At 36.2% G+C, this 25,600-nt stretch overlaps 1 protein-coding gene across 2 annotated transcripts in view; it reads left to right on the top strand.

The window, feature by feature from the left end:
• The first annotated feature begins 4,942 nt into the window (after window positions 1-4,942).
• Window positions 4,943-25,600, top strand: part of LOC101899228 (cell adhesion molecule Dscam2) — a 143,628-nt gene continuing 122,970 nt past the window's right edge. For both annotated transcript variants that reach the window (XM_059131921.1, XM_059131922.1), the window contains exon 1: window positions 4,943-5,791. In XM_059131921.1, the coding sequence (XP_058987904.1) occupies window positions 5,743-5,791 (49 nt within the window). In that variant the 5' untranslated portion in view covers window positions 4,943-5,742. The remainder of the gene's footprint in view (window positions 5,792-25,600) is intronic.

Raw genomic sequence — 25,600 nt, 5'->3', positions numbered from 1 at the left:
AATCCTTTACTCCAATATTATCAAAATTTGTTTGGAATCACCCATATATTTTTTCCGTTGCCACAAAATGCCAATGTTTCGTTCATCTGCTTTTGATGTTTAACAGATAGCCAACAAAATGCCATTATAAATGTGAGCAAAATATGATAAACAGTTACAGTGGGAGACCGGTAGCCAGAACATCCATCGACCACACACACATACATACACGCACGCACAAAGCGTGTGATATCAAGTAGCCGAGTGTTGGCAACAATGGCAACTACTCAGCAAAGTCATTGACTTTATGGGTTATGACGACAATGAAGCGTTTCCTTCGACGTAATATCACAGCATTGTATGTCACAAAAACATGGGGTCATTGTTAAAGGGTCGCTGTAACCTTTTCTCTTTACTCCATTGTAACATTAAGTACCCACTCGTAGACATTTGCCCGTAGCATGTAAATGGAATGGAATTACCCTACTGCACATGGACAAGGATACATTATGTCTTCGCACACATACATACATACACATTCAAAGCAGACATTATTGCCTTAGGCCAGATTGAAGTAATTAGAAGTTGGCTGGTAGCAAATCTTTAGGAAATATGCTTTAAGATTCTTTGTCAAACCAATGTCGTATGGACTAGGGACGCCACCATAGAATATGATACCGAAAGTATGTAACAAATTCGTACTCTTAAGTTCGAAAAGATGATTTCGCCGATTTTTAAATATTAAAACGCAATTAGATTTTCTTGGAACCTAAAGTTATCATTTGAAATGACATTTTCAAATATTTCTTTCATTTGCATATTTTGAATAAAATTTTGCACGGTGCAATTCCAATTACAGGCACAAGAGAGAAAAAAACTCTTTTTACTCATGATTCTTCTTCTAGGAAAATTGAAAATCTACATTATTCTACCTTAAAAAATGGGAGGTATGTCAAACAGTGGGACTTTTTTGACAATTATTTGGAAGAACAGATATGTGTACTCAGAAACCAAAATGGTAAATTGCACCAAAATAAGTTGAAAATTGTATCAAAATCTTAAAAGTCACTTTGACTGGGTAGCGAGGTTAAAACGGAGCTATATCAAGAACATGTTCAATGGTGACAACCAATTTGCTTCCATATTCCAAACATAAATGTTTTATTTCAGAAAAATCGACTGAAAAACCAGTAAAGAAAGTCCTAAAGTCGGACGGGGCCGATTTTATGATACCATACACCACTTTGCTAATTTAGTTGAGCTCCACATAACAAATGAAAGTTTTTATGGGAGAATTCAATCATACACCCTATGATTATAATTATAATTTAAAATTCAAAGGACTAAATATGCCGAAGCATTTGTATCTTTTAAATTCGGACTTGTATTGCCCATTTGGTGCGAAATTAATTTGAAATCGGATAAAAATATATATGGGAACAATATCCAAATCTGAACCGATCTCGATAAAATTTGGCAAAGATATTTCTGAGCTGTATTTGATATATTTCCCTGAACATCGTTGTTACGGAGTGCATATTACGGCTGTGGGTAACAAATACAAAAAATCGGATGAACAATATATATGGGAGCTATAACTATATCTGAACCGATCTTCACCAAATTTGGCATACTACCTTCTAGACTAAATTCGGTCGTATATGCCAAATTCCATCCCATTTGGACAAATATTAGACGTTTGGTGCACAATAAATGGTAAATCGGACGAAGTTATATATGGGAGCTATATCCAAATCTAAACCGATCTCCATAAAATTTAGCAAAGGTATTTCTGGGCTGCATTTGATATATTTCCCCAAATATTGTTGTTACAGAGTGCATATTACGGCTGCGGAGGACAAAAATAACAAATCGGATGAACAATATATATTGGAGCTATAGCTATATCTGAACCGATTTCGATAAAATTTGGCATACTTATTTTCAGGCCCAAAATTCCATACTATTCGAGCTGATATTACACGTTTGGTGCACAATAAAAGGCAAATCGGACGAAGATATATATGGAAGCTATATCTAAATTTTTACCGATTATCTCCAATTTCAATAGGGTTCGTCCTTGGGCCAAACAAATGTTGTTTGCAAAATGTCATCTCAATCGGATAATAAATGCGACCTGCATTTTGTTCACAAGAATACATGGACAGACGGACGGACGGACATGCATAAATCAACTCAGAAAGTGATTCTATGCAGATCATCAAAAGGAACTATGGGTCTATCTCGTTTCCTTTTGCCTGTTACAAACAAATGCGCAAATACATAATACCCTGACCACCTTGTGGTGTAGGGTATAAATATATTCAAACCCTTCCAGAGAAATGAAATCGGGGGTAGTGTTCTGTGGGAGCTCTATTAAGTCGTGGACCAATAAAACTGCAACAAACTTCAGACTGCTGTCATATCTAGGCCACTCGTCCGACAGCTGTTAAAATTATTTCAGTAACAGCTCAATTTATTGTTTACAAGCGTACAGAAGCAGTTTGTAAACAAACAATATTATCGTGTTTAATTGCCAAAGAGGTCAGCTGAAAATGTACATCTTTGGCTGGCCAACAGAACTCAAGCGCCGGCCTTGGTGATGGTGTGGACCGCCATAACAGCCGATGGTTGCTCTCCGCTCGTATAAATCGAATTGAGAATGAATGCCGAATATTATCGCGAAAATATTCTGGAGGGTGTATTAAAGCCTTGGGAACGAAAAAATTTTAGTCGCAGATCAAGGATATTCGAACAGCACTCAGTATCATCGCATTTAGCACGCGCTACCCAAGAATGGTTAAAAAATTATGTTGCTCGCTTCATTTCCAAGGCACAATGGCCATCAAAATCTGCGGATACCAATCCGTTGGACTATTGTGTCTGGAGTATTTTGAAAAGCAAGGTCGGCACTAAAAAATACCAAAGTATCCATTACCTAAAGCAAGCGCTTCGCCGGGAATGGGCCAAAATTCTGGATGAGCTGGAATAATTTTAACAGCTGTCGGACGAGTGGCTTGGAACTGACAGCAGACTGAATTTGGTTGCAGTTTTTTCATTTCACCCTGTACTGTAGGATAACACATGGTCGGCCCAGCACGATTATAGCCTTTGTTTATTTTTTATACCCTCCACCATACATGGGGTAAATCATAGTACAATGAAGAGAAGGTAGGGCAACTTTGAAAAAATTGCAAGTATAGAGGTCTACCTGTTTGGCTTGTAATGTCAGAATTAGTACCAAAACAATAAAAAATGAAACAACTTGTTGCATTTATTTTGAATAAATAATTGAAAACCGCGATAACTGAATAAAAGGTCAACACTTCTTTTCAAAATCATGTACTATATATCTCTAAAGGATTATTTCGCTATAAAAACTCTAGATTTTGTCGATACCTTGATATCATTGTACCATGGGGTAAATTAAGTTCGTCACGCTAAAGTCAAAAAGAATAAAGGTAGAAAGCTAACATTTTGCACAGATCAGTCTTTTGTCTGCAGGCAGGAAAAACTCAAAGATGGGCTTTATCGGACCACGATATCGTATAGCCCCCATTCGGTATTTTTATGATGTAAGCCACATTTTCAACGAAATTGTCTTAAATTAGAAGCGCGGAGTTCCTTTTGAGTACTTTACCCCTGGAAGAGAATTATCTATATTAGTCTACGATATCGTCCATTCCCTATATAACGGTACCTCCCTAATTCGGTATTTTTATGATTTTAGCTACATTATTCACCAGATTTCCTATTTGAATATTGTAATGGTTTATGACATAAGTTGGCTATGCAGGTCCATGTGTTCGTATAGACCTCGATATAACGGCTATATTCGGTATTTTTAAGATTTTAGCAAAATTTTAACGGATTTTATTTTTTGAAAATTGCGAAATTCATTCCAAATGGTGGAGGGTATTCAAAGTTAGGGCCGGCCGAACTTACTTTCATTATCGAATGGATTTGTTTTAATTTAATTTTTTCGCACAGCATCAATAATATCAAAATATAAGTACAGTGCTGTAGGATTTCATATGGTAGGTGAATCTCTCACTGATATTTGGGGCTGTAATATTTGGGCCTGTATTATGTATGTCAGGGAAATTTATATGTGGGACCTACATCACTAATTCCAATAAAATTCATCCTTAGGGCAGGTTTTTAAACAACCGATTCGAATAATTTTCTATAAATAATTTTTAAATTGATCTATATTTCTGAGATTTGGCTCACACATTTAGATAATATTTGTTGGAACTTTTGTTTTTATTCGCAGACGACTTCTAACCATGTTGGCAAGTCTCCGACATTTTGGCCTATCTAATGGTACATGTCCCCAATACCCATATGGATAAGTTTCATCAAGGTTCTTAGTTCTCTCGCATACGTCTCGATGTCATCCACACTGTTTTGAATTTTTCAATTCAGAGGGTAACAGTGGCTGACGTTCAACATTGCCGAAACAAGGCATGTGAACGTCTAACACCGTAAACTCTGTGAATGGAATTCCAACGGTGTACCGGTAATGTAATCAACTAAGCGCCAAAAGATGCTGAAGCCAAAATATGTCTGGTAAACATCCCAGCATCAAAGAAAATCTCTCACGCAAACACATTAGCTAACACTAAAAACACACACACACCCACTCACATACACAAAAACACATTCTAAACGAAGGCGAATGAAAGTTCAAAACAAAGCCGATTGATAATGTCCTTAACCACAGACAATGTTCAGCTCTGTGTGTGGCCCCTTTAGGGTGAGGAGCATGCGCACTCTGAGAGTAAACTAACAGAAATGGCTGCCAAACATTGCAAACTGAAAGCTGGCAATAATTCACCACACCAAAAAGGAATATGGAGAATAACATTGCTGGTGGAGGTGCTGCTGCAGGTTGAATGGATGCACTGGCAGCTTTGTGGCGGCGATTTAAGATTTCCGATTTCAGTAGCTGTTGGGACTCTGAAGGATACGTACGGTTAAGCGGAAAATGGAAGTTTATGGATATTAAGCTCAAAACAAAAAAATCCCCCGTCGGAGTGTGAGAGTGTAATAGAGAGAAAAAACACATAGGGAAGAGAAAGAGAATAGTGTCCGTGTGTGTGAGTGTGTGCATTCGCTGAGAGAAGGAGTAAAAGTGCATTTGCAACAACCACAATAACAATATGAGAACAGGGAGTGCATTCAGTGTTACACATACAGAATAAGAACCCGCTAACGGTGTGGCGCTTCAAAGGGAGACTCTCTCTCCCAACGAAAGTTTAAATACATAGGAAACGCAGAAAAAATATTAAACAAATAAGGATAGCGAAGAAAAGGCGCGCGCGAGATAAAATTTTATGGGCGCAATTGCTGGTCGTTGACAAATGTCAAGTGTAATGTCAGCATAATTTCAATACATCGAATGTAATTTCTACAAAGGCTTCAAAGCCTTCGAATCGAGCAGTCGCTAATAAACCGGAAAGTGTATTGAGTTCGAATGTGAAAATATTTCAAAACAGCATTAAATGGAAAGTAAAGAAAAAATAAAATCCAAAAATAGTGCCAAATAGAGAACAAAAATTAAAAAATAAAAAAAAACATAATTTTGAAAGAAAAATTGCAATAAAATGCCAAATTGAAAACCTTGCCTCCATATCATAGATCCACTCAGTGCAAAATCAAGTGATATCAACGAAATCCTTCAACTGGAATTGGGCGCAAAGTGAAGCCACAAAAAAAAATCGAAAAAGTAAACGAAAACAAAACTTCAAAACAAACATCATGTGGATTAGTTGCCATGCTGTGTTAGTTTTGCTTCTTTTGCATTCCGGTAGGTTCTCCCATCCTTGTTACTTTTTGTATGCCTTCCTTATTTCTTTGATTTCTCTTACATTTTCTCAAACAAAAATGGGAATATATATATTTGTATATATGTGTGTGTTTGTGCTTTCTATACCTCACGTGCTTACCATGGAAATTTAGAAAGTATTTGTGAGAGCCAGTTTTAAGAAAAAAAATCTGAGAACCAAAAATTTCTTTCAACCTTAGAAAAATAACAATTTTTTTGTTCTTCATGGCAACAACATCTGTAAACAAACAAACTCAACAATGTGGTACCCAGCCACAAACATTGACAATGTGATTTGCATAAATAACAAAAACAGCTTAAGTGTGAAATTATGTTGCCTTAGGATTCGGTGTAATGCGCTTTGTAAGCTATTAAGTCGGCAATGCTGCATTTTGGGGATTTCGTATAATGCTCGTAAATAATTGGCATTTGTTTGGAAGGGATTAACGTGATTGGTGTAATCGACAAATAAAGAGGGCAAAGACCCGAATAAGTGAAACAGATTAAATTAATAATCATGTGATGCACAACTCCCTGTAACACCTAATATATATATATAATGGAAATCAGACGTTGTAAAAAATAAAAACGAGGAAACTCCAGAAGACTATGAAAGTAAAGCTAACACAAGTTAAAAACCAGTAAGGAAAGGTAAAATTCGGGCGGGGTCGACTATATTATATCCTACACCATCATTAATTTTTAGTAGATCTGTCGTAAAAAAAGGTTTATATTGGGCATTTCTGAGCTCTATGAGATATCTGGTAAAAAATATTATTATTGAAGAGTGTATATTTCGAAAGTGGGAGATTTCAACACTAAATCGATTGAAACATATACATGGAAGCAAATTTGAAACACTTGCTTTTAGGCTAAATTCAGTTGGAAGTGCAAAAATTCACTTCATTTGGGCTAATATCAGCCATTTGGTGCTCAATTAACCCGAAATCGGCCGAAGATATATATGGCAGCTATAATCAAATCTGAACTGATTTTGATAAAATCTAAAAGACCTATTTTTGGGCTATAACTGATATCTGGTGCCAAATATTACGGTTGTGGAGTGCATATTAGGAATGTGAGAGACTTAAAGACCAAATCGGTCGGAAGGGATTAAGGTCATTTGGGCTGATATTGGCCATTTGGTGCACAATTAACCCGAAATCATATGCAAATATATATGGGACCTATATCCAAATCTAAATCGATCTTCCGATCCGGTTCCAAAAAGTCATTTTTGTGGAATGCATATTAAGCTTGTGAGGTACTTTAAACCCCAAATTGGATAAAATATATATGGGAGCTATAGCTATATCTGAACCGATTTAATTTTTGATTCATATTTGATTTACTTGCTTCTAGACTAAATTCGGTTGGATGTACAAAAATAGAGGTCATTTGGACCTTTATCGCAAATTTCAATAGGGTTCGCCCTTGGATCAAATAAATATTGTTTGCAAAATTTCATCTCAATCGGGTAATAAATGCGACCTACATTTTGTTCACAAGAATACATGTACGGACGGACAGACGGACTGGGCTGGACTGGCATGCATAAATCGACTCAGAAGGTGATTCTATAATCAAAGGTAACTATCTCCATGTTACAAGCAAAAATTTTGACATTTGCCTGAAGTACCAGATATAGTGGACAGAACTATTCCACTTCATCTTAAATTAATAAAATCATTGCGTTGTAAAATCTTATGGAAAACCAGAAGAAGAGAGCCGATAAAGTTAGTTGCGTTAGTAAAAATGTTGGGATGTGTGGAATTTGCACAGAATCGAATGCTAGCTTCATATTTTATGAGCGTTTTGTTATCCAAAATTGTGAACCTTTGTGGGGGAGGTACCAAAAGGAGTGAACCGATATACCGAACATCTCAGCAAATTTTGTGTTAGAACAAATATTGGGATGCGTGAAATTTGAAGAGAATCAGATGCATAATTCGTGTTTTAGTTATTCAAAATATTGACGCTTTGTGGGGGAGGTACCAGAAGAAGTGGGCCGATATATACGATCATGACAACAGATATTATGTTAGTATAAATTTTAAAATGTGTGAAATTCAAAGAGAATCGGGCGGTCATTTCGTATTTCAAGAGAGATAGAGATAGTGAGGTGTCAGACGGACAGACAGACGGACCGAGGAACAAACCCCCCTAGAACGACAACAAATGTGCTGAAACGGATTAGGTCTAAATAGACCTAAAGTCTTAAACCGTCATTTCTATGAGGCAAGTTTTGGCCATATGAAATAATATCTACCCTCTGTAGCCAAATATTTACGGTATAAAAAGAAGGCAAGCGTATCGGCGTTTTGTACGTTTATATCGATATATAACCAAAGTAGATGGGGTATTTCCTTGGAATATTTTGGTGGAAAATGTATTTTTGCCCATTTTTTATAAATGGTTAAAAATATCTTAAAAGAGTTTCGTACCTAATCAAAAGCATAGTATGGATGTTATATTCATTATGTCATTCCGTTTGTAACACATCGAAATACACATTTTAGACCCCACAAAGTATATATATTCTTGATCAGCATAAAATTCTATGTCGATTTAGCAATGTCCGTCCGTCTGTCCGTCTGTGGAAATCGCTCTAGCTTCCGAATGAAATGAAGTATGTTGATAAAAATTTACTCAAATGTGTATCATGTCTGCAGGACTTCTGGTATGGAAAATGGGCCATGTAGGTTCACGTCTTCCTATAGCCCCCATATAACGGTACCTCCCGACATTCGGTATTTTAATAATTTTAGCGACATTATTTACCGGAATTGCTTCAAAATTGATAGTTGAAGTAATGGAAAAAGACAGAAAAGGGGCCATGTAGGTCCACGTCTTCGTATAGTCCCCCATATAACGGTTCCTTCCGATATTGGAAATTTTGAAGATTTTAGTGACATTGTGTACCGGAATTATTTCAAAATTCATATTTGAAGTTCGTAATGGATACTACAGCATAAGACAGAAAATTGTCTGTGCAGGTGCCTGTTTCATAACCCCATGGTACCTCCCTATATTCGGTATTTTGATGATTTTAGCTACATTATAAATATATATTTTTTTTCAAGTTTCGCATTTGAATATTGTAATAGCTTATGACAGAAGTTGTCTATGGAGGTCCACGTCGTCTTATAGACCCTAATATACGGCTACATTCGGTATTTTTAAGATTTTAACAGGATTTTTAACGGGTCTTATTATTTTGAAAATTGCCAAATTTGTACCAAATGGGGGAGGGTATACAAATATGTTTGTTTGATTGGGCCAAGAATTATGTAACACCTTGAAATATTGGTTTCCCACATAGGAAAGTAAATATGAATCTTCCTATCTCGCCGAACTGAGTCGATCTAGCTATGCATGTCTGTCCGTCCGTCTGACCACGTTAATTTGTAATGAAGTTACATGTCGCAATAATGGCCCAATCCTCACGATATTGAAAATGAAGGTGGGATTAGGGTCAGAATAGAACCCTATTGTTTTTTGAGATGATTGCAAAATATTTATGGGTTGAAATGGACCAAAAACAGAAAATGTTCCTGATTTTTCAGTTGCTCTGTAGGCCACAATTATGAACCAAGCGACGCGGAAATTTACGTGGAGTTAGAATTCAGGACTGGGCGGAAGCCTACCAATTAGGGCGGCCATCGGACAGAAATTTAGCGAGTAAAATAGACCCTAACTTTTATGTAAGACATTAGGAAAATTTCCATTAAACGAGGATATTTTTAACCCCAGCCAAACCACAAATACATTAAAAGGTCACTCCTGACCACTAAAGCGATGCTGATAGCCAAGAAATCGGATAAATAGCAAAATAGGAACAAAATATATGTAAAAGAAAGAGATCTTATTTATTCTGCATATAAGTCAAGAACCGCTGGGCCGATTTCAAAATCTCCCCCGATTCGGAATGGTTTCTAGACAGAAAAGGATGAAATCGCGGAAAAATATACCAATAAATGAGTAAATATTTTTTGTTCCATTTTTTTCAATTTATGTCATATTTTTTGTCGAATGCGATTTTTTCAAAGTGACTTACTATCTTGAATTGAAAATTTTCTAAAGTTTTACACTCCTCAACACTACGCTCTGAGGGTATTATATACATGTCCCAATTATTGTCCAATCCTCAAGAATTTACATTGGGTAGCGTTAGAGTCAGAATTAAAGTCTATTGTTCTTAAGATATAATGGGTTCAAAAGGACTAAAAAAATCAAAAATTTTCTAAATTGAAGTCGCTCTATAGGCCACAATTGAAAACTATTCGACACGAAATTTCGCATCAGAAGAGGGTTAAGGACAGGGAAGAAGTTTAGCATTTTGTATAACTATTGGATTGTATTTAACTATAAAACGGACCACAACTTTCGTGTGAAATTGTTTTGAATACAACACGACGGAGTACGTGAATATTGGTCAAATACTCCGAGTCAAAAACCTAAGGGTAACATCTGGGCAGGGTATCACATGGTCGGTCCCGCACGACTTTAGCCTTTCCTTACGTGGTTACTTATACTTTCATAGTCTGCTGCATTCTTCTCCTAATTATTCCAAAAAATGAATTCTGTCGCACAGTGTTAATCTACAGACAGACAGACGGCTAAATCACCGAAATACCAGACACGAATTTGAGACAATTCCCGTGAATAATGTCGCTAAAATCATCAAAATACTAAATATGAGAGATACTGTTATATGGGAACTATATGAAAACGTGGACCAACTTGGCTCAAACGATCATCGATTATGATCAACTATAGAGGTTTTAAAATTGTAATCACATAAAAATCCTAAGCTAATTTTTCTCATATAATTAAAGGGATGTATCTTTATTTGTTCACCATTTCCACATACCCATTCTGGGATAGTGCTGGATGGCTAACTATATCTATAATTCTCTTTCTCCCTAGCAGGCAAATCTAAATTTCTTAATTGCCCAAACCATGAAATTGCCCAAACCATGAACTATTTGTCTGGGTCGACCAAAATAAGACCAAAGTAAAATGCTTGTATATGAGAAGAGAGATTATTCAATATATCAGTGGATTGTTCAATAATTTAATGCGATTGATCACAAAAATTAAAATATTTGTCCTCCATGTTATCCCGTGAGGGTCATATGACTTCGAAAAGCCGATAAACATCGTCAACTAAGTAAACCGAATTGTAGACCATGATTCACGGGACAGAAAAAATAATCGTATTTATAAAATTGATCGTCCAAGTCGATTTATTTTATTTCGCATATATCTTAATTTGACGTTGTCTTCTTTTTTTTCTTACATTGGTAGAACTTGTAATGCTAATAATAAGAACCTCCTGCCGGTGTAAAATGCATACTCTTACCAACAAATATTCTTTAGTGTAACATGCATTTCTTAACAAATAAAAGTTTTTATTAAACCTGAAGAAAATTCCGTACAAAATAAAGTACCTACATACCTTTTGTTCAAATGAAGAGCAATGGACTTTGCACAGTCGATGTGGGCTTAGTGATGAACTTTGTGTTGTACATTCAATCTGCAGCATTCATTCAAGTTTCTGGCACAAGGTCTCACTAAGTGTTACACTCTTTTCAATATTTAATCATTTATTTTGTCATATCCTTTTTTCCACTTTACACCAGCTGACCGTGACCGTTTCTTTACACCGCACATTGTGTGCAAAAAAATTTAAGGAGAGTGAATAAAGTTGGATGGGGTTTTTTAATATATTTGAGTATATATTGTGTCGAAATATAAGTTTTGGGAAAGAAAAAAATGCTTCTATGAAAAAGGGAACAGTTATCTGTTAATTTTTCTCAAATGTTTTCACATTATTGTTTCGTTTGAAATTAGTTATTTAAACGAATTGGCCAATTATTATCAATAAGTGTTCATGTCATTTAATATTACGGACTCCAAATGGGAGGGATATTTCTGAAAATTATTTTCAGAAACATCCAAAATTAATAAACGTTTTAAGAAGAATATTTAAAGGTTGGCTTAGCCGAAATAAGTCGACGCCCAATATGGGGTAGATAAAATGGAGGCCGCGGTTGTAAATAAATATAAGAGTGAAATAAACATAACCAATTTATATATTTTTATAAACAAATTTTAAAAGATGATATTTAATAAAAACCAGTAAAGAAAGGTCAAAAGTCGGGCGGGGTCAACTATATTATACCCTACACCACTATGCGTATTTAGACCTCCTATAACAAAAAAGGTTACATTGGGAATGCATGTGAAATAGATCAAACCAACTATGAACCAAATAACATTGCTATAGTGACTGATATAACTTCGACAAGGAATATAATTTTTTTTTTGCATCAATAGATATACCGGACCGAGTTTCACCAATTGGTAAAATTCGGTTGAATATGAAGCTATATAAAAATCTGAACCGATCTCGATAAAATTTGGCAGAGGCATTTTCGAGTAGTATCGGATGTCCGGTATTAAATATCATTATTATGGAGTGCATATTACGCACACCAAATCGGATGAAACATATATAGGGGCTACAGCTATATCTGAACCGACTTTAACCAAAATTTTAAGTACTTCTTTTAAGCCAAAATCCGTCGAAAAAGTCAAAATTCGGTCCATTTGGGCAGATATTAGTCACTATTTGCACAATAAACATGAACGCGGATTAAGGATATACAAAAGAGCTATATCTAAACCTGAACCGATAAAATTTGGCAAGGGTATTTCCGAGCTCTATAAGATATCTGGTACCAAAAATATCTTTGTTACGAATGTGGGGGACTTAAACACCAAATAGGGTGAGACCTATTTATTGAAGCTATAGCTATATCTGAACCGATTTTCTCCAAAATTGATGTACTTTCTTCTACACTGAGTTAGGTCGGATGTACCAAAATTCAGGACATTTAGACATATATTGGCCATTTGGTGCACAATTAACCCGAAATCGGTAGAAGATTTATGCGAGCTATATATATATATCTGATCCGATTATCATCAATTTCAATTGGGCTCGTCCCTAGGCCAAACAAATGTTGTTTGGATAATGTCATCTCAATCGGATAATAAATGTGACCTGCGTTTTGTTAACAAGAATACATGGACGGACGGACTGACGTGCATAAATCGACTCGAAATTTCCTATGTATTGAACTAAACTCATACAATAGGATAGATCTAGACAGTTGCAGCAGAGCTAAACGCATATTCGTGGATGTCATGCCAAGTGTTCCATATTCAATGTAGTCTCCTTATTTATATATGTTTTCGTTACATTGAAGGATTCGTTCACCGTAGCTTTCAATAAATTTCCAAATTGAAATATGAACATACAACACAAATTTCTATTAGATAAACGTACTGGTATATTTTTGTGTGTTTAAAGGTCCTCACTTCATATTCTAGCCACATGAATCCAATTTGATAGTTGGAAACTAATAGAACAGTGTTGGCTTGTTTGTTCGGGAACCATAGTATTTTGTTGTTGCAAAATGGTCAGGCTTATCCCTATATTGTAACGTTTGTTTATTAGTGGAGAACGATGGTAATGTTTACCGGGGGGTAAGGCAGGGAATACCTAGGTTTCGGAATGAGGCACCGATCTTCATCAGTTCCCTTGTTTTTGTCTGGGATATTCTTCCCAAAAGTAATTTTAAAAATAACTTCCATGACAAAAAACTTTTTTTTAACCCAAGTGTCGAGATCGTAAGAGATCGCACCACTACTTGTGATACCTCCCCCACAACGGGTCAAAAATTTGAATAACCACGAAGCTCATAAAACGCGAAATAAGAATTCCGTTTTTTTTTTTTCAAACTCGGCACATTCCAATTTTTCTACCAATACAAGATCTAGTGTAAAGACATGATAAATCCGTCCACGCGTTCTGTTAACACCCCCACAAAGAGTCAACATTTTGAATAACAAAGAAATAAACATCCATTTCTCTTCCAATTTTAAACATTACAATATTCTTTCTAACACAGATCTTGTGTGTAGGTGGAATATATCGGTTCACCCCTTCTGGTACCTTCCCCCCAAGGGGGTCAATATTTATTATATATATATTTATATTTATATATTTATACCTATTTATATAATGCCCGGACATTTAACGTCTTTGGGTGGATATTTCATATCTAGAGTAGATTTCCGGTATCTGTAAATATAAAATAAGATAGAAAAGAATATTCATAAAAAACTCGCAAGCAAAGGCTATAGTCGTGCGGGGCCGACTAAGTGATAACCTAAAACAATACAATATGGTAGAATACCCTTTATGTCCAAATCCATTTTGGAAGATTTCGCCTTTGAAATTATGTTATAGAGCACTGCCCAGATATTACCCTTAGCTTTTTGACAAGGGTCATTTGCCAAATATTTACGCACTCCATCGTGCTGTTAGTTGTTGTGGTCCATTTTACAGCTAAATATAATCCATCCAAATTCTTCCTTTCTACCCTGTCCTTAACTCTCTTTTCATGCCAAATTCCGTGTGGATTGGTTTTCAATTGTGACCTGTAGAGCGACTTCAAATTCATGATATTTTTTGGTCCATTTGTACCGCTGAATGAACATTTTCAAAAACAAAAGGCTTTAATTCTGAACCTAAACTTACCCCCTTTGCAAAAGGGGGCCTATACGAAGACCTGGACCTACATAGACAATTTTCTATCACAGACTGTAGTTCCCATTTGAAGCTACTCCGGCGAATAATGACGCTAAAATCATCAAAATACCGAATATTGGGAGGTGCCGTTATATGGGGGCTATACGAAGACGTGAACCTGCTCAGACAATTTTCTGTCATAGGCTGTAGTATCCCTCACGAACTTCAAATACCAAATTTGAAACAATTCCGGTGAATAATGTCACTAAAATCATCAAAATAGCGGATATAGGGAGGTGCACAGACAATTTTCTGTCCTAGGTTGTGGTATCCATTTCGAACTTCAACTACCAAATTTGAAGCAATGCCGTTGAATAATGTGGCTAAAATCATCAAAATACCGAATATTGGGGGGTACCGTTATATGAGGGCTATATGAAAACGGGGACCTACATGGCCCATTTACGATCTTGACCCGCCTACTGGAAAAATAAACATGTGCGCAAAATTTTAGCCTTCTGTCTCAATTCGTTCGTTCGACAGACAGACAGATAGACGGACCTCGCTAAATCGACTTAGAATTTTAAAGAATATATATAATTTGTTGCGTCTGACATGAGCATTTCAAGGAGTTACAAACGGAATGACAAAGTTAATATACCCTCCATAGTATGGTGGAGGGTATAAAAATCCGAAAACTACCACTTAATTGAAAACCGTTATATGGGGACTCTACATACGCGTGGACCTGCATACGAAATTGTTTGCCATAGGTTGTAGTACCCACTAAGAACTTCCAATACGAAATTTGAGACGACTCCAGTGAATAATGTTTCAGAATTCATCAAAATACCGACTATCGGGAGGTACCGTTATATGGGGCTATACGAAAACGTGAACCGACATGGCCTATTTACGAACTTAAAATGCCTACTGGTAAGCTATGCATGTATGCAAAATTTTTGCCTTCTCTCACAATTCGATCGAATGATAACTTGATTACAACTGACAGACGGATGTCGCTAGATCGTGTTAGAATTTTACGCTGATCCAAACATATATACCTTGTAAGGTCTATTATGAATATTTCGAGGAGTTACAAATGAAATGACAAAGCTAATATCCCCTCTATAGAAGGGTGGAGGGTATAAATATGGCGGATGGGATTGAATGGGATGAAAATTACAATTCACTGTTTTGTGATGGAATTTTGAAGTAGGTTTGACCCCGAATGCTATTAAAATTTGTGAACTTCATTGATATTTTGAATTCAAAAAGAAAGAATATTCTGGCATTTGAACGGATTCAGTCTAGAACAAAGTCTATACAATATTTTGAAAGTCACTTAAGATATAGGCATAACTCCCATGCATTTGTTTCAACCGATTTGATATTTAAGTCTTCTAAAGCAGCTATATGTACTCCATAAAAAGGTTATTCTGTACCAGACACAAGATACAGCCTAGAAATACCTTTGGTTCCAATACGGTTCCGATTCATATATATGCTCGATCCGAGCATTAATGTATATTTATTACAACTTCCTCCAATTTGTCAGCCCCGTCGACTTTTATCCTTTCTTCACTCGTTTTATTTTTTTCAATTTCAAATAATTTTCTTCTCCAACACCACCAATCTTCCACAAATCTCCAACAGTTCTATGATTAGTCCAATTTATTTTCATTGCAAATTGTAAATGTATTTTTAATACGATTGTTGTCCCCAGCGCTACCCCCAAAGGATTTACTAAATTGTATGGCTTCCGAAAAATAGCTTCGTACAACAGCAACAGCAACAAACGTTTGCACAAAAATCTCTTTTAAACTAGCCACAAGAAAAATATTACTGTAGTTAAATAGGATCTCCTTCAGTGCCGTATAGATTCTCCTCTACATTTGTATGTATTTCTTACTATATGTAAGTAGAGAAATGTGTATGAGGATATTTTTTTTTTTTTTTTGCAAAAACAATATGAATGTGTAGTTATGTAGCACCTATTTACGTTTGTCTGTATTGTTTGTTAGGGTTTTATTTTAAGGAGTTTTATTATTATTTTTTTTCGCAGTTCGCTTTATATTATTTATTCTTAGGATTTCAGTTTTTTATCATTTCCCCTTTTTTTGTAAATAAATATTCATTGTTTTTTGTTTGAACAGTGGTTGCAAAGGGGAATAATTGAAAAACGTATAAATAATATAAGTTCTTAGATATTAACTTTATTGTAAATTGAACCTATTCAGTTACCGAAGAGTCTGCAATATTATTGATTAAATGTTTTAAATTGAATAGACTAAATGTTGCAGTAGTCAATTTCGTACCTAATCTATACGGCACAAATTCCAATTACCAAATACAGAGATTCCTAACCAATTTCTGAAAATCGGTTTTTTCAATACCGATCATCATATCTCGACGGGCTGTATGTCCATCCGTCGGTCCACCATAATTTCAAATCAAACCCAGGCCACTATTGTGGACCGGTCAACCCTGAAATTTAGCTTGGAGATTAAAGTCCTACTTTTTATACCCTCCACCATACTATGGAGGGTATATTAATTTTGTCATTCCGTTTGTAACTCCTCGAAATACTCACGTCAGACCCAACAAAGTATATATATTTTTGATCAGCGTAAAATTCTAAGACGATTTAGCCATGTCCGTCTGTCTGTTGTAATCACGCTATCTTTCGAACAAATTGAGATAGAAGGCTAAAATTTTGCACACATGTATATTTTGCCAGTAGGCAGGTTAAGTTCGTAAATGGGTCATGTAGGTCCAAGTTATCATATAGCCCCCATATAACGGTACCTCTCGATATTCGGTATTTTGATGATTTTAGCGACATTATTCACCGGAATTGTTTCAAATTTGGCATTTGAAGTTCGTAATGGATACTACAGCCTAAGACAGAAAATTATCTGTGCAGGTCCACGTCTTCGTATAGCCCCCATATAACGGTACCCCCCGATATTCGGTATTTTGATGATTTTAGCGACATTATTTAACGGAACCGTTCCAAATTTGGTATTTGAAGTTCGTAATAGATACTGCAGCAGAAAACAGAAAATGGGCCATGTTGGTCCACGTCTTCGTATAGCCCCCATATACTGTACCCCCCGATATTCGGTATTTTGACGATTTTAGCGACATTATTCACCGGAATTGTTTCAAATTTGGTATTTGAAGTTCGTAATGGATACTACAGCCTAAGACAGAAAATCATCTGTGCAGGTCCACGTCTTCGTATAGCCCCCATATAACGGTACCCCCGATATTCGGTATTTTGACGATTTTAGCGACATTATTCACCGGAATTGTTTCAAATTTGGTATTTGAAGTTCGTAATGGATACTACAGCCTAAGACAGAAAATTATCTGTGCAGGTCCACGTCTTCGTATAGCCCCCATATAACGGTACCCCCCGATATTCGGTATTTTGATGATTTTAGCGACATTATTTAACTGAACCGTTCCAAATTTGGTATTTGGAGTTCGTAATAGATACTGCAGCAGAAAACAGAAAATGGGCCATGTTGGTCCACGTCTTCGTATAGCCCCCATATACCGTACCCCCGATATTCGGTATTTTGATGATTTTAGCGACATTATTTAACGGAACCGTTCCAAATTTGGTATTTGAAGTTCGTAATAGATACTGCAGCAGAAAACAGAAAATGGGCCATGTTGGTCCACGTCTTCGTATAGGCCCCATATACCGTACCCCCCGATATTCGGTACTTTGATGATTTTAGGGACATTATTTACCGGGATTGTTTAAAATTTCGCATTTATAGTTCGTAATGGATACTTCAGCCCATGCCAGAAAATTGTCTGTGCAGGTCCACGTCTTCGTATAGCCCCCATATAACGGTACCCCCTATATTCGGTATTTTGATGATTTTAGCTACATTATAAACAAATTTTTCTTCAAGTTTCGCATTTAAATGTTGTAATAACTTATGACAAAAGTTGCCTATGCAGGTATACGTCGTCGTATAGACATTCGGTATTTTTAAGATTTTAACAGAAGTTTTAACGGATTTTTATACCCTCCACCAAAAAAGGCATGGAGGGTATATTAACTTTGTCATTCCGTTTGTAACTCATCGAAATAATCATTTTAGACCCAACAAAGTATATATATTCTTGATCAGCGTAAAATTCTAAGACGATTTAGCCCTGTCCGTCCGTCTGTCCGTCTGTCCGTCTGTTGTAATCACGCTACAGTCTAAACGAATTAAGATAGGAAGCTAAAATTTTGCACAGATCTCTCTTTTGTCTGCAGGCAGGTCAAGTTCAAAGATGGGCTATATCGGTCCACGATATCGTATAGCCCCCATATAACGGTACCCCCCGATATTCGGTATTTTGATGATTTTACCCACATTTTTCTACGGAATTGTCTGAAAATCCACACAAGGAGTTCCTTGTGGGTACTTTATACCTCGGCAGAGAATTATCTATATAGGTCCACGATATCGTATAGCCCCCATGTAACGGTACCCCCCGATATTTGGTATTTTGAAGATTTTACCCACATTTTTCAACGGAATTGTCTGAAAATCCACACAAGGAATTCCTTGTGGGTACTTTATACCTCGGCAGAGAATTGTCCATATAGGTCCACAATATCGTATAGCCCCCATGTAACGGTACCCCCCGATATTCGGTATTTTGATGATTTTACCCACATTTTTCAACGGAATTGTCTGAAAATCCACACAAGAAGTTCCTTGTGGGTACTTTATACCTCGGCAGAGAATTATCTATATAGGTCTACAATATCGTATAGCCCCCATATAACGGTACCCCCCGATATTCGGTATTTTGATGATTTTACCCACATTTTTCAACGGAATTGTCTGAAAATCCACACAAGGAGTTCCTTGTGGGTACTTTATAACCCGGCAGAGATTTTTTATACATCCACGATATTGTATAGCCCTCACATAACGGTACCCCCGATATTCCGTATTTTGATGTTTTTAGCCATATTTTTCAACGGAATGGTCACAAGGGGTTCTTTGTACACAAGGGGTTCTTTGTGAGCACTTTACCCACCGACAGAGAATTCTCTATATAGGTTAACGATAACGTATAGCTCCCATATAACGGTACCCCGCGACATTCGGTATTTTGATGATTTTAGCCACATTTTCCAATCGTATTGTCTGAAAATCCACACACGGAGTTCCTTGTGAGTACTTTACACGCAGACATAGATTTGTCTTTAAAGGTCCACAATATCGTATATCCCCCCATATATCGGAACCTTCCTATATTAGATATTTTAAAGATTTTAAAAGAATTTTTATTGGATTTTATTTTTTTGAAAATTTTCTAATTCGTTCCAAATGGTGGAGGGTATTCAAAGTTCGGCCCGGCCGAACTTACTGCTTTTTTACTTATTGTTATTTCTATACCCTCAATTTTGCACACATGCGTATTTTACAAGTAGGCAAGTTAAATTCGTAAATGGGTCTACGTTTTCGAATAGTCCCCATATAAAGTAACCCCTCAATATTCGGAATTTTGATAATTTTAGCCAAACTATAGACCGAAATTGTTTCGTATTTTAAGTTCTTAATGGGTACTACAACCTGTGACAATATGTCTACCTGAATAAGAAGAATATTTCGGTCAGGGAATATGGATATACTGGTACCTCCACCAAAAATCGTGAAAATCCTTAATTCCAAATTAAGCGAAGGAATAATCCATGTTAATCCAATTTTTAAAAAAGGCAAAGCTATATCGAAAAAAAATTAAGCATAATATGAATGACTAAGCAAAGACTACAGACAGACCATGTGATACCTAGTTATTTTCACAGCGGAGGAGAAGCGAGTGAAATGTGCCCCGTATTTCTGTTGAGGCGAAAAAAGCAATATTTAAAAATATCTGCAAGAGTTGACTATATTCGCCAACGAAGTCAGCATCTACAGGGTGAGATAAAAAACCGCAACAAAGTCAAACGTCATGATTTTTACATTTTTATGGAATAAGAACAAAGAATGTCGGAAATAGCATAAAATTTTAAGTTTAAGATGGACTTCAAACGGCCAATGAAACCATCACACGCTGCCCAGATGTTGCTCTGCGGAATTTTGGCCCATTCCCGGCGAAGCGCTTGCTTGAGGTGATTGACACTTTGGTATTGTTTAGTGCCAACCTTGCTTTCCGAAATACCCCAGGCACAATAGTCCAACGGATTGGTATCCGGCGATTTTGGAGGCCAGTGTGAGCTGGAAATGAAGTGAGGAACTCATTTTTTTATAACCATTCTTGAGTGGCGCGTGCTGAGTTCGATGGTGCTGAGTCCTGTTGGAATGTCCAAGGTCTGCGGCCAAAATGTTTGCCTGCCCAAGGCTTTAAGACACCCTCCAGAATATTTTCGCGATAATATTCGGCATTTATTCTGATGCCACGGTCGATTAATACGAGCGGAGAGCGACCATCGTCTGTTATGGCGGCCTATACCATCGCCATGGCCGGCGCTTGAGTTCTGGTGTCCAACCGAAGGTGCACATTTTCAGCTAAACTCTTTGGCAAGTAAACACGATCACTTGGTTTGTGTACAAACTGGTGGACAATGAATGTATTCTCATCGGAGAAAACCAAATTTGGCAGTTCACCACTTTTGGCCAAGAAAAGCAACTCTTTAGCTCTTTTTAGTCTATTTTCTTCCTCTTGCGATGTAAATTCTTGCACTTTTTGGAATTTCAATGGCATTGATCCGAAGGCCTGTTGATCCGAAGGCCTGTTGATCCGAAGGCCTGTTGATCCGAAGGCCTGTTGATCCGAAGGCCTGTCCTAAAACTCTTTGGACAAAACCGTTTTAGGATATTTGGAGTCGATCTAGGAGTACCCGTCTGTCCATCTGTCATACTGGCTGGTGCGCACGATAACTCTCGAAGGGAGTATCCGATTTAAACCAAACTTGGTACATTCTAATATTATCAAACCTAGATCGAGCTCGGATATGACCAACATATATCCACTCCTTCTGGTACCTGTCCCACAAAAGTTCCATATTTCCTAATAAAATAATTTACCTCAAAAAAAGAAAAGAATGGAATAATTATAACTCTATAAAATTGTGAAATAAGTGTCCGATTGTCTTCAAGTTTCACATATCCTTATATTTTTATTAACATAGGATCTCGTGTGTAGATGGAATATATTCGTTCACTGCTTCTGGTACCTCCCTCACAATGGGTCAAAATGTCGAATAATTATGAAGTTCGTAAGACGCGAAATGATCATCAAATTCCATTTGAACTCTGAACATCTCAATATTTCTATCAAAACAAGATCTGCTGTACAGATGGGATATATCGGTCTACTCTTTTTGGTATTTCCCCAACAACGGGTCAACATTTAGAATAATTATGTCTCTCATAATTTGCGAAATAAGCATTTATTTCAAATTCGCCACATCTCAATATTTCTATCAATATAAGGTCTTTTTTTGAAGATGGAATACATCGGTCCACCTCTTTCTACCTCCCCCACAAAGGGTCCCTATTTTCAATATCCCTCATAACTTGCGAAACATATGAGAGATTCTTCTAAATATTTCACTCACCAAGAGATTTACATTGAAAATAAAAATATTCCAAATATGACCCGTTTTAATATTTATCTCTGACCTTGGTTGGAAATGGAATAGGCCCACACCTTCGGTCAATATTTTAAGAATAATATCTCAAGTCAAAATTTCTTTTAATAAACGAAGATAAGCGGAAGTTTCACATTCGTCGGAAAACCGACTGACACTTTCTAGCTTATTTTTCAAAATTTCAGGAAAAAATTAGTAAATTGTCAAAGTAGGGCTAGAAAAAGATGACACGAGTTTTATAAATTATCATTGGAAAATAACCTAAATAAAGGGGGTAAGTAGCTTAACTTCTTACCTTTTTTTGAAATTTTTAGATTAAGGCTTCTTGGAATCCCTGAATTTTTGGTCCACTGTGTCTTTAACAATAAACGGATTAGTTTGGTATCATAGCAAGTCAATAGGTTTCACAATATTCTCCCATAAAATAGTACGTTTTTGCCATTCCAGTACGTCGGTCTTTGGATATCACTCTAGCTTTCGAGCGGAATGAACTAGGTTAATAAAATGTTTATCAATCTGTATAATTTTTGACAATGACAATGTGTCATATAGATCTACGATTTGGTACAGCTACATACACCGAAGTAGCCAGTAATGCCTCTAGAAACCATTTAGGGGGCCCAACCGACAAAAAAAAGAAGGTTTTCAAACAAAATTTCCTAAAATATCAATAAATTTAGCTCCTCGATAAATGACTGCATCGCTGGCTCTATATAACCGTGTGGAAAATTGTTAGTCTATTCTATAGCCCGGTTTAATACTCGCCAGAATGCGAACTACTCTTTTGGTGCCAAGGTAGAATTTGCTTCAAGGAAACCCACATTAACCTCATTTCAATTTCAGATTACTGTCTATAAAAGTAAGCGATTCACATGTGATTCACAGACATTTTGTCTGTAATAATTAACTGGCTAGCCAATTTGCTGCTACTCCACCCACTGTGATAGACTGCACTCCACATTTTCTTTTTTTTTTTTTTTTTGCTCCAACGATGTCCGTGCACATAACCCTCCCACATCCAGACAGACGACTTTTTAAGGATCTAGGAAACGTTTCATCTTTTCGCTTCGTTTTGTTTTTGTGATGATAAACATGAGGGCTCAAATAGAATTGCTTTCATAAAATATGTTGCAGTCAGAAGTATTTTGGGAAACAACTCTTTCATTTCGGCTCCTCCATCGTCTCGTTGTAAAAAAAGGTTTTGGTTGTTGTTGTTGTCGTCGTTTTTTTATTATTATGATTATGCTGGGAACATTGTTGTTGGCGTTTGTTGTTTTATTCGTATTCTGCTTGAATTTATGAATATATATTTTTATGCTTGTTTTGTGTTGTTGTTGTTGCGATGTTGCTAGCCAAATACAAAAGAAGGATGTCTGTGGAAAAATGTTGTTCAACGTTTGATGGGGTTGATAAAGAAGGTGGTTCGGAGAAAAGCCCAGGCTGATGATGGTGATGATATCGAGATGGTAGAATAATAAGAGCAGTAGCAACAGCAGCGCAGCAGCATAAACTCAACTCATAAAAAATAGTATTCCCGAGGGCTTAATTTGGATTTGGTATTATTATAATAAAACAACAACAGCAACAACGAAAACAACAAAGTCATGAGAAGACTATGAAAGCATAGGAGAATATTAGCAAGCAAAAAAAATATCTGTGATTAGTTAGGCTTTAAAACAAATCTCCTACAAAAATAAAATCTGGTAGGTTGTTCATTCATTTAATATCTTAAATATTGAAATAAATTGCAGAAATCATATTTGTTGCTAGGCAAGAAAGTTGATTGTTGTAAAAAAATAAAAATAATAATGAAAATTAAATTAAAGAAATATCTAATGAAAGTTTTAATAGGATTTCCTTTCCTCGAAATGAGTAATTTTTATCCAGAGACTAAATATTTAATTAGAAGTTTTGCTAGAAACCACCAATCACAGCCAGCGAAAGAACTTTTCCTTTTTACAACCTCCACCATAGTATGGAGGGTATATTAAGTTTGTCATTCCGTATGTAACACCTCAAAATATACAAAGTATATATATTCTTGATTAGCATAAAATTTTATATCTATTTAGATTTGTCCGTCCGTCTATCCGTCTGTGGAACTCATTTTAGCTTCCGAACGATTTGAAGTAGATTGACAAAATTTTACTCAAATGTATATTATGTCTGCAGGACTTTTGGTATTGAAAATAGGCCATGTAGGTCCTCGTCTTCGTATAGCCCCCATATAACGGTACCTTCCGATATTTGGTATTTTCATGATTTTAGTGACATATTTTACCGGAATTGTTTCAAATTTGGTATTTGAAGTTCGTATTGAATACTACAGCCTAAGACAGAAAAATTGTTTGTGCAGGTCTACGTCTTCGTATAGCCCCCATATAACGGGACCTCCCGATATTTGGTATTTTCATGATTTTAGCGACATATTTTACCGGAATTGTTTCAAATTTTGTATTAGAAGTTCGTAACGGATACTACAGACTAAGACAGAAAATGAGCCATGTAGATCCATGTCTTCTTATAGCCCCTATATAACAGTACCTCGCCATATTGTGTATTTTGATGATTTTAGAGACATTATTTAACGGAACTATTTCAAATTTGGTATTTGAAGTTCGTATTGAATACTACAGCCTAAGACAGAAGTCTACGTCGCAGGTCTACGTCTTCGTATAGCCCCCATATAACGGTACCTCCCGATATTCGGTATTTTCATAATTTTAGCGACAAATTTTACCGGAATTGTTTCAAATTTGATTTTAGAAGTTCGTAAGGGATACTACAGACTAAGACAGAAAATTGTATGTTCAGGTCCACGTTTTATAACCTCCCTATATTCGGTATTTTGATGATTTTAGCTACATTATGAACAGATTTTTTTTCAATGTTCGCATTTAAATATGGTAATAGCTTATGACAAAAGTTGCCTATGCAGGTCCACGTTGTCGTACAGACCCTAATATAACGGTTACATTCGGTATTTTTAAGATATTAACAGAATTTTTAACGGATTTTATTTTTTTGAAAATTGCTAACTTTGTACCAAATGGTGGAGGGTATTCAAAGTTCGGCCCGCCCGAACATACAGCTTGTTTAAATATACGTGGAGCATTATTATCACCAATCTACGATTCGCAGTAAAATAAAATATTTATGTTTTGAATTACTGCTCCACACATCTCTTCGTAGTCACGGTTTCTCGATTGGCCGACTTTTACACCCTCCACAAAATTATGGAGGACATATTAAGCTTGTTATTCCATTTGCAACATATCGACATATCAATTTTAAACCCCACAAAGTATTTATATAAGTATATAGTGAACATAACGCTATATGGTGATTTAGCCATTTGCGTCCGTCTGTGGAAGTCGCTCAAGCTTCCAAACGGACAAAATTTTACTTGAATGTGCGTTACGTCAGTAAAACTTTTGACATTAAAAATGGGACAAATGGGATAACAGAACCACCAGATTGAAGATTTGTAGATTTTCCAATTGAATTTGCCGTTTATCGGCAGTTTGTTTTATTAGCCGACAGATGGCATCATTCAAAAACTGTT

The sequence above is a fragment of the Musca domestica genome, unplaced genomic scaffold (assembly GCF_030504385.1).
Source record: "Musca domestica strain aabys unplaced genomic scaffold, Musca_domestica.polishedcontigs.V.1.1 90, whole genome shotgun sequence".
NCBI classification, from domain to species: Eukaryota; Metazoa; Arthropoda; class Insecta; order Diptera; family Muscidae; genus Musca; species Musca domestica.
The sequence above is the reverse complement of the archived record's forward strand: the minus strand, read 5'-3'. Positions and strand labels throughout refer to the sequence as shown.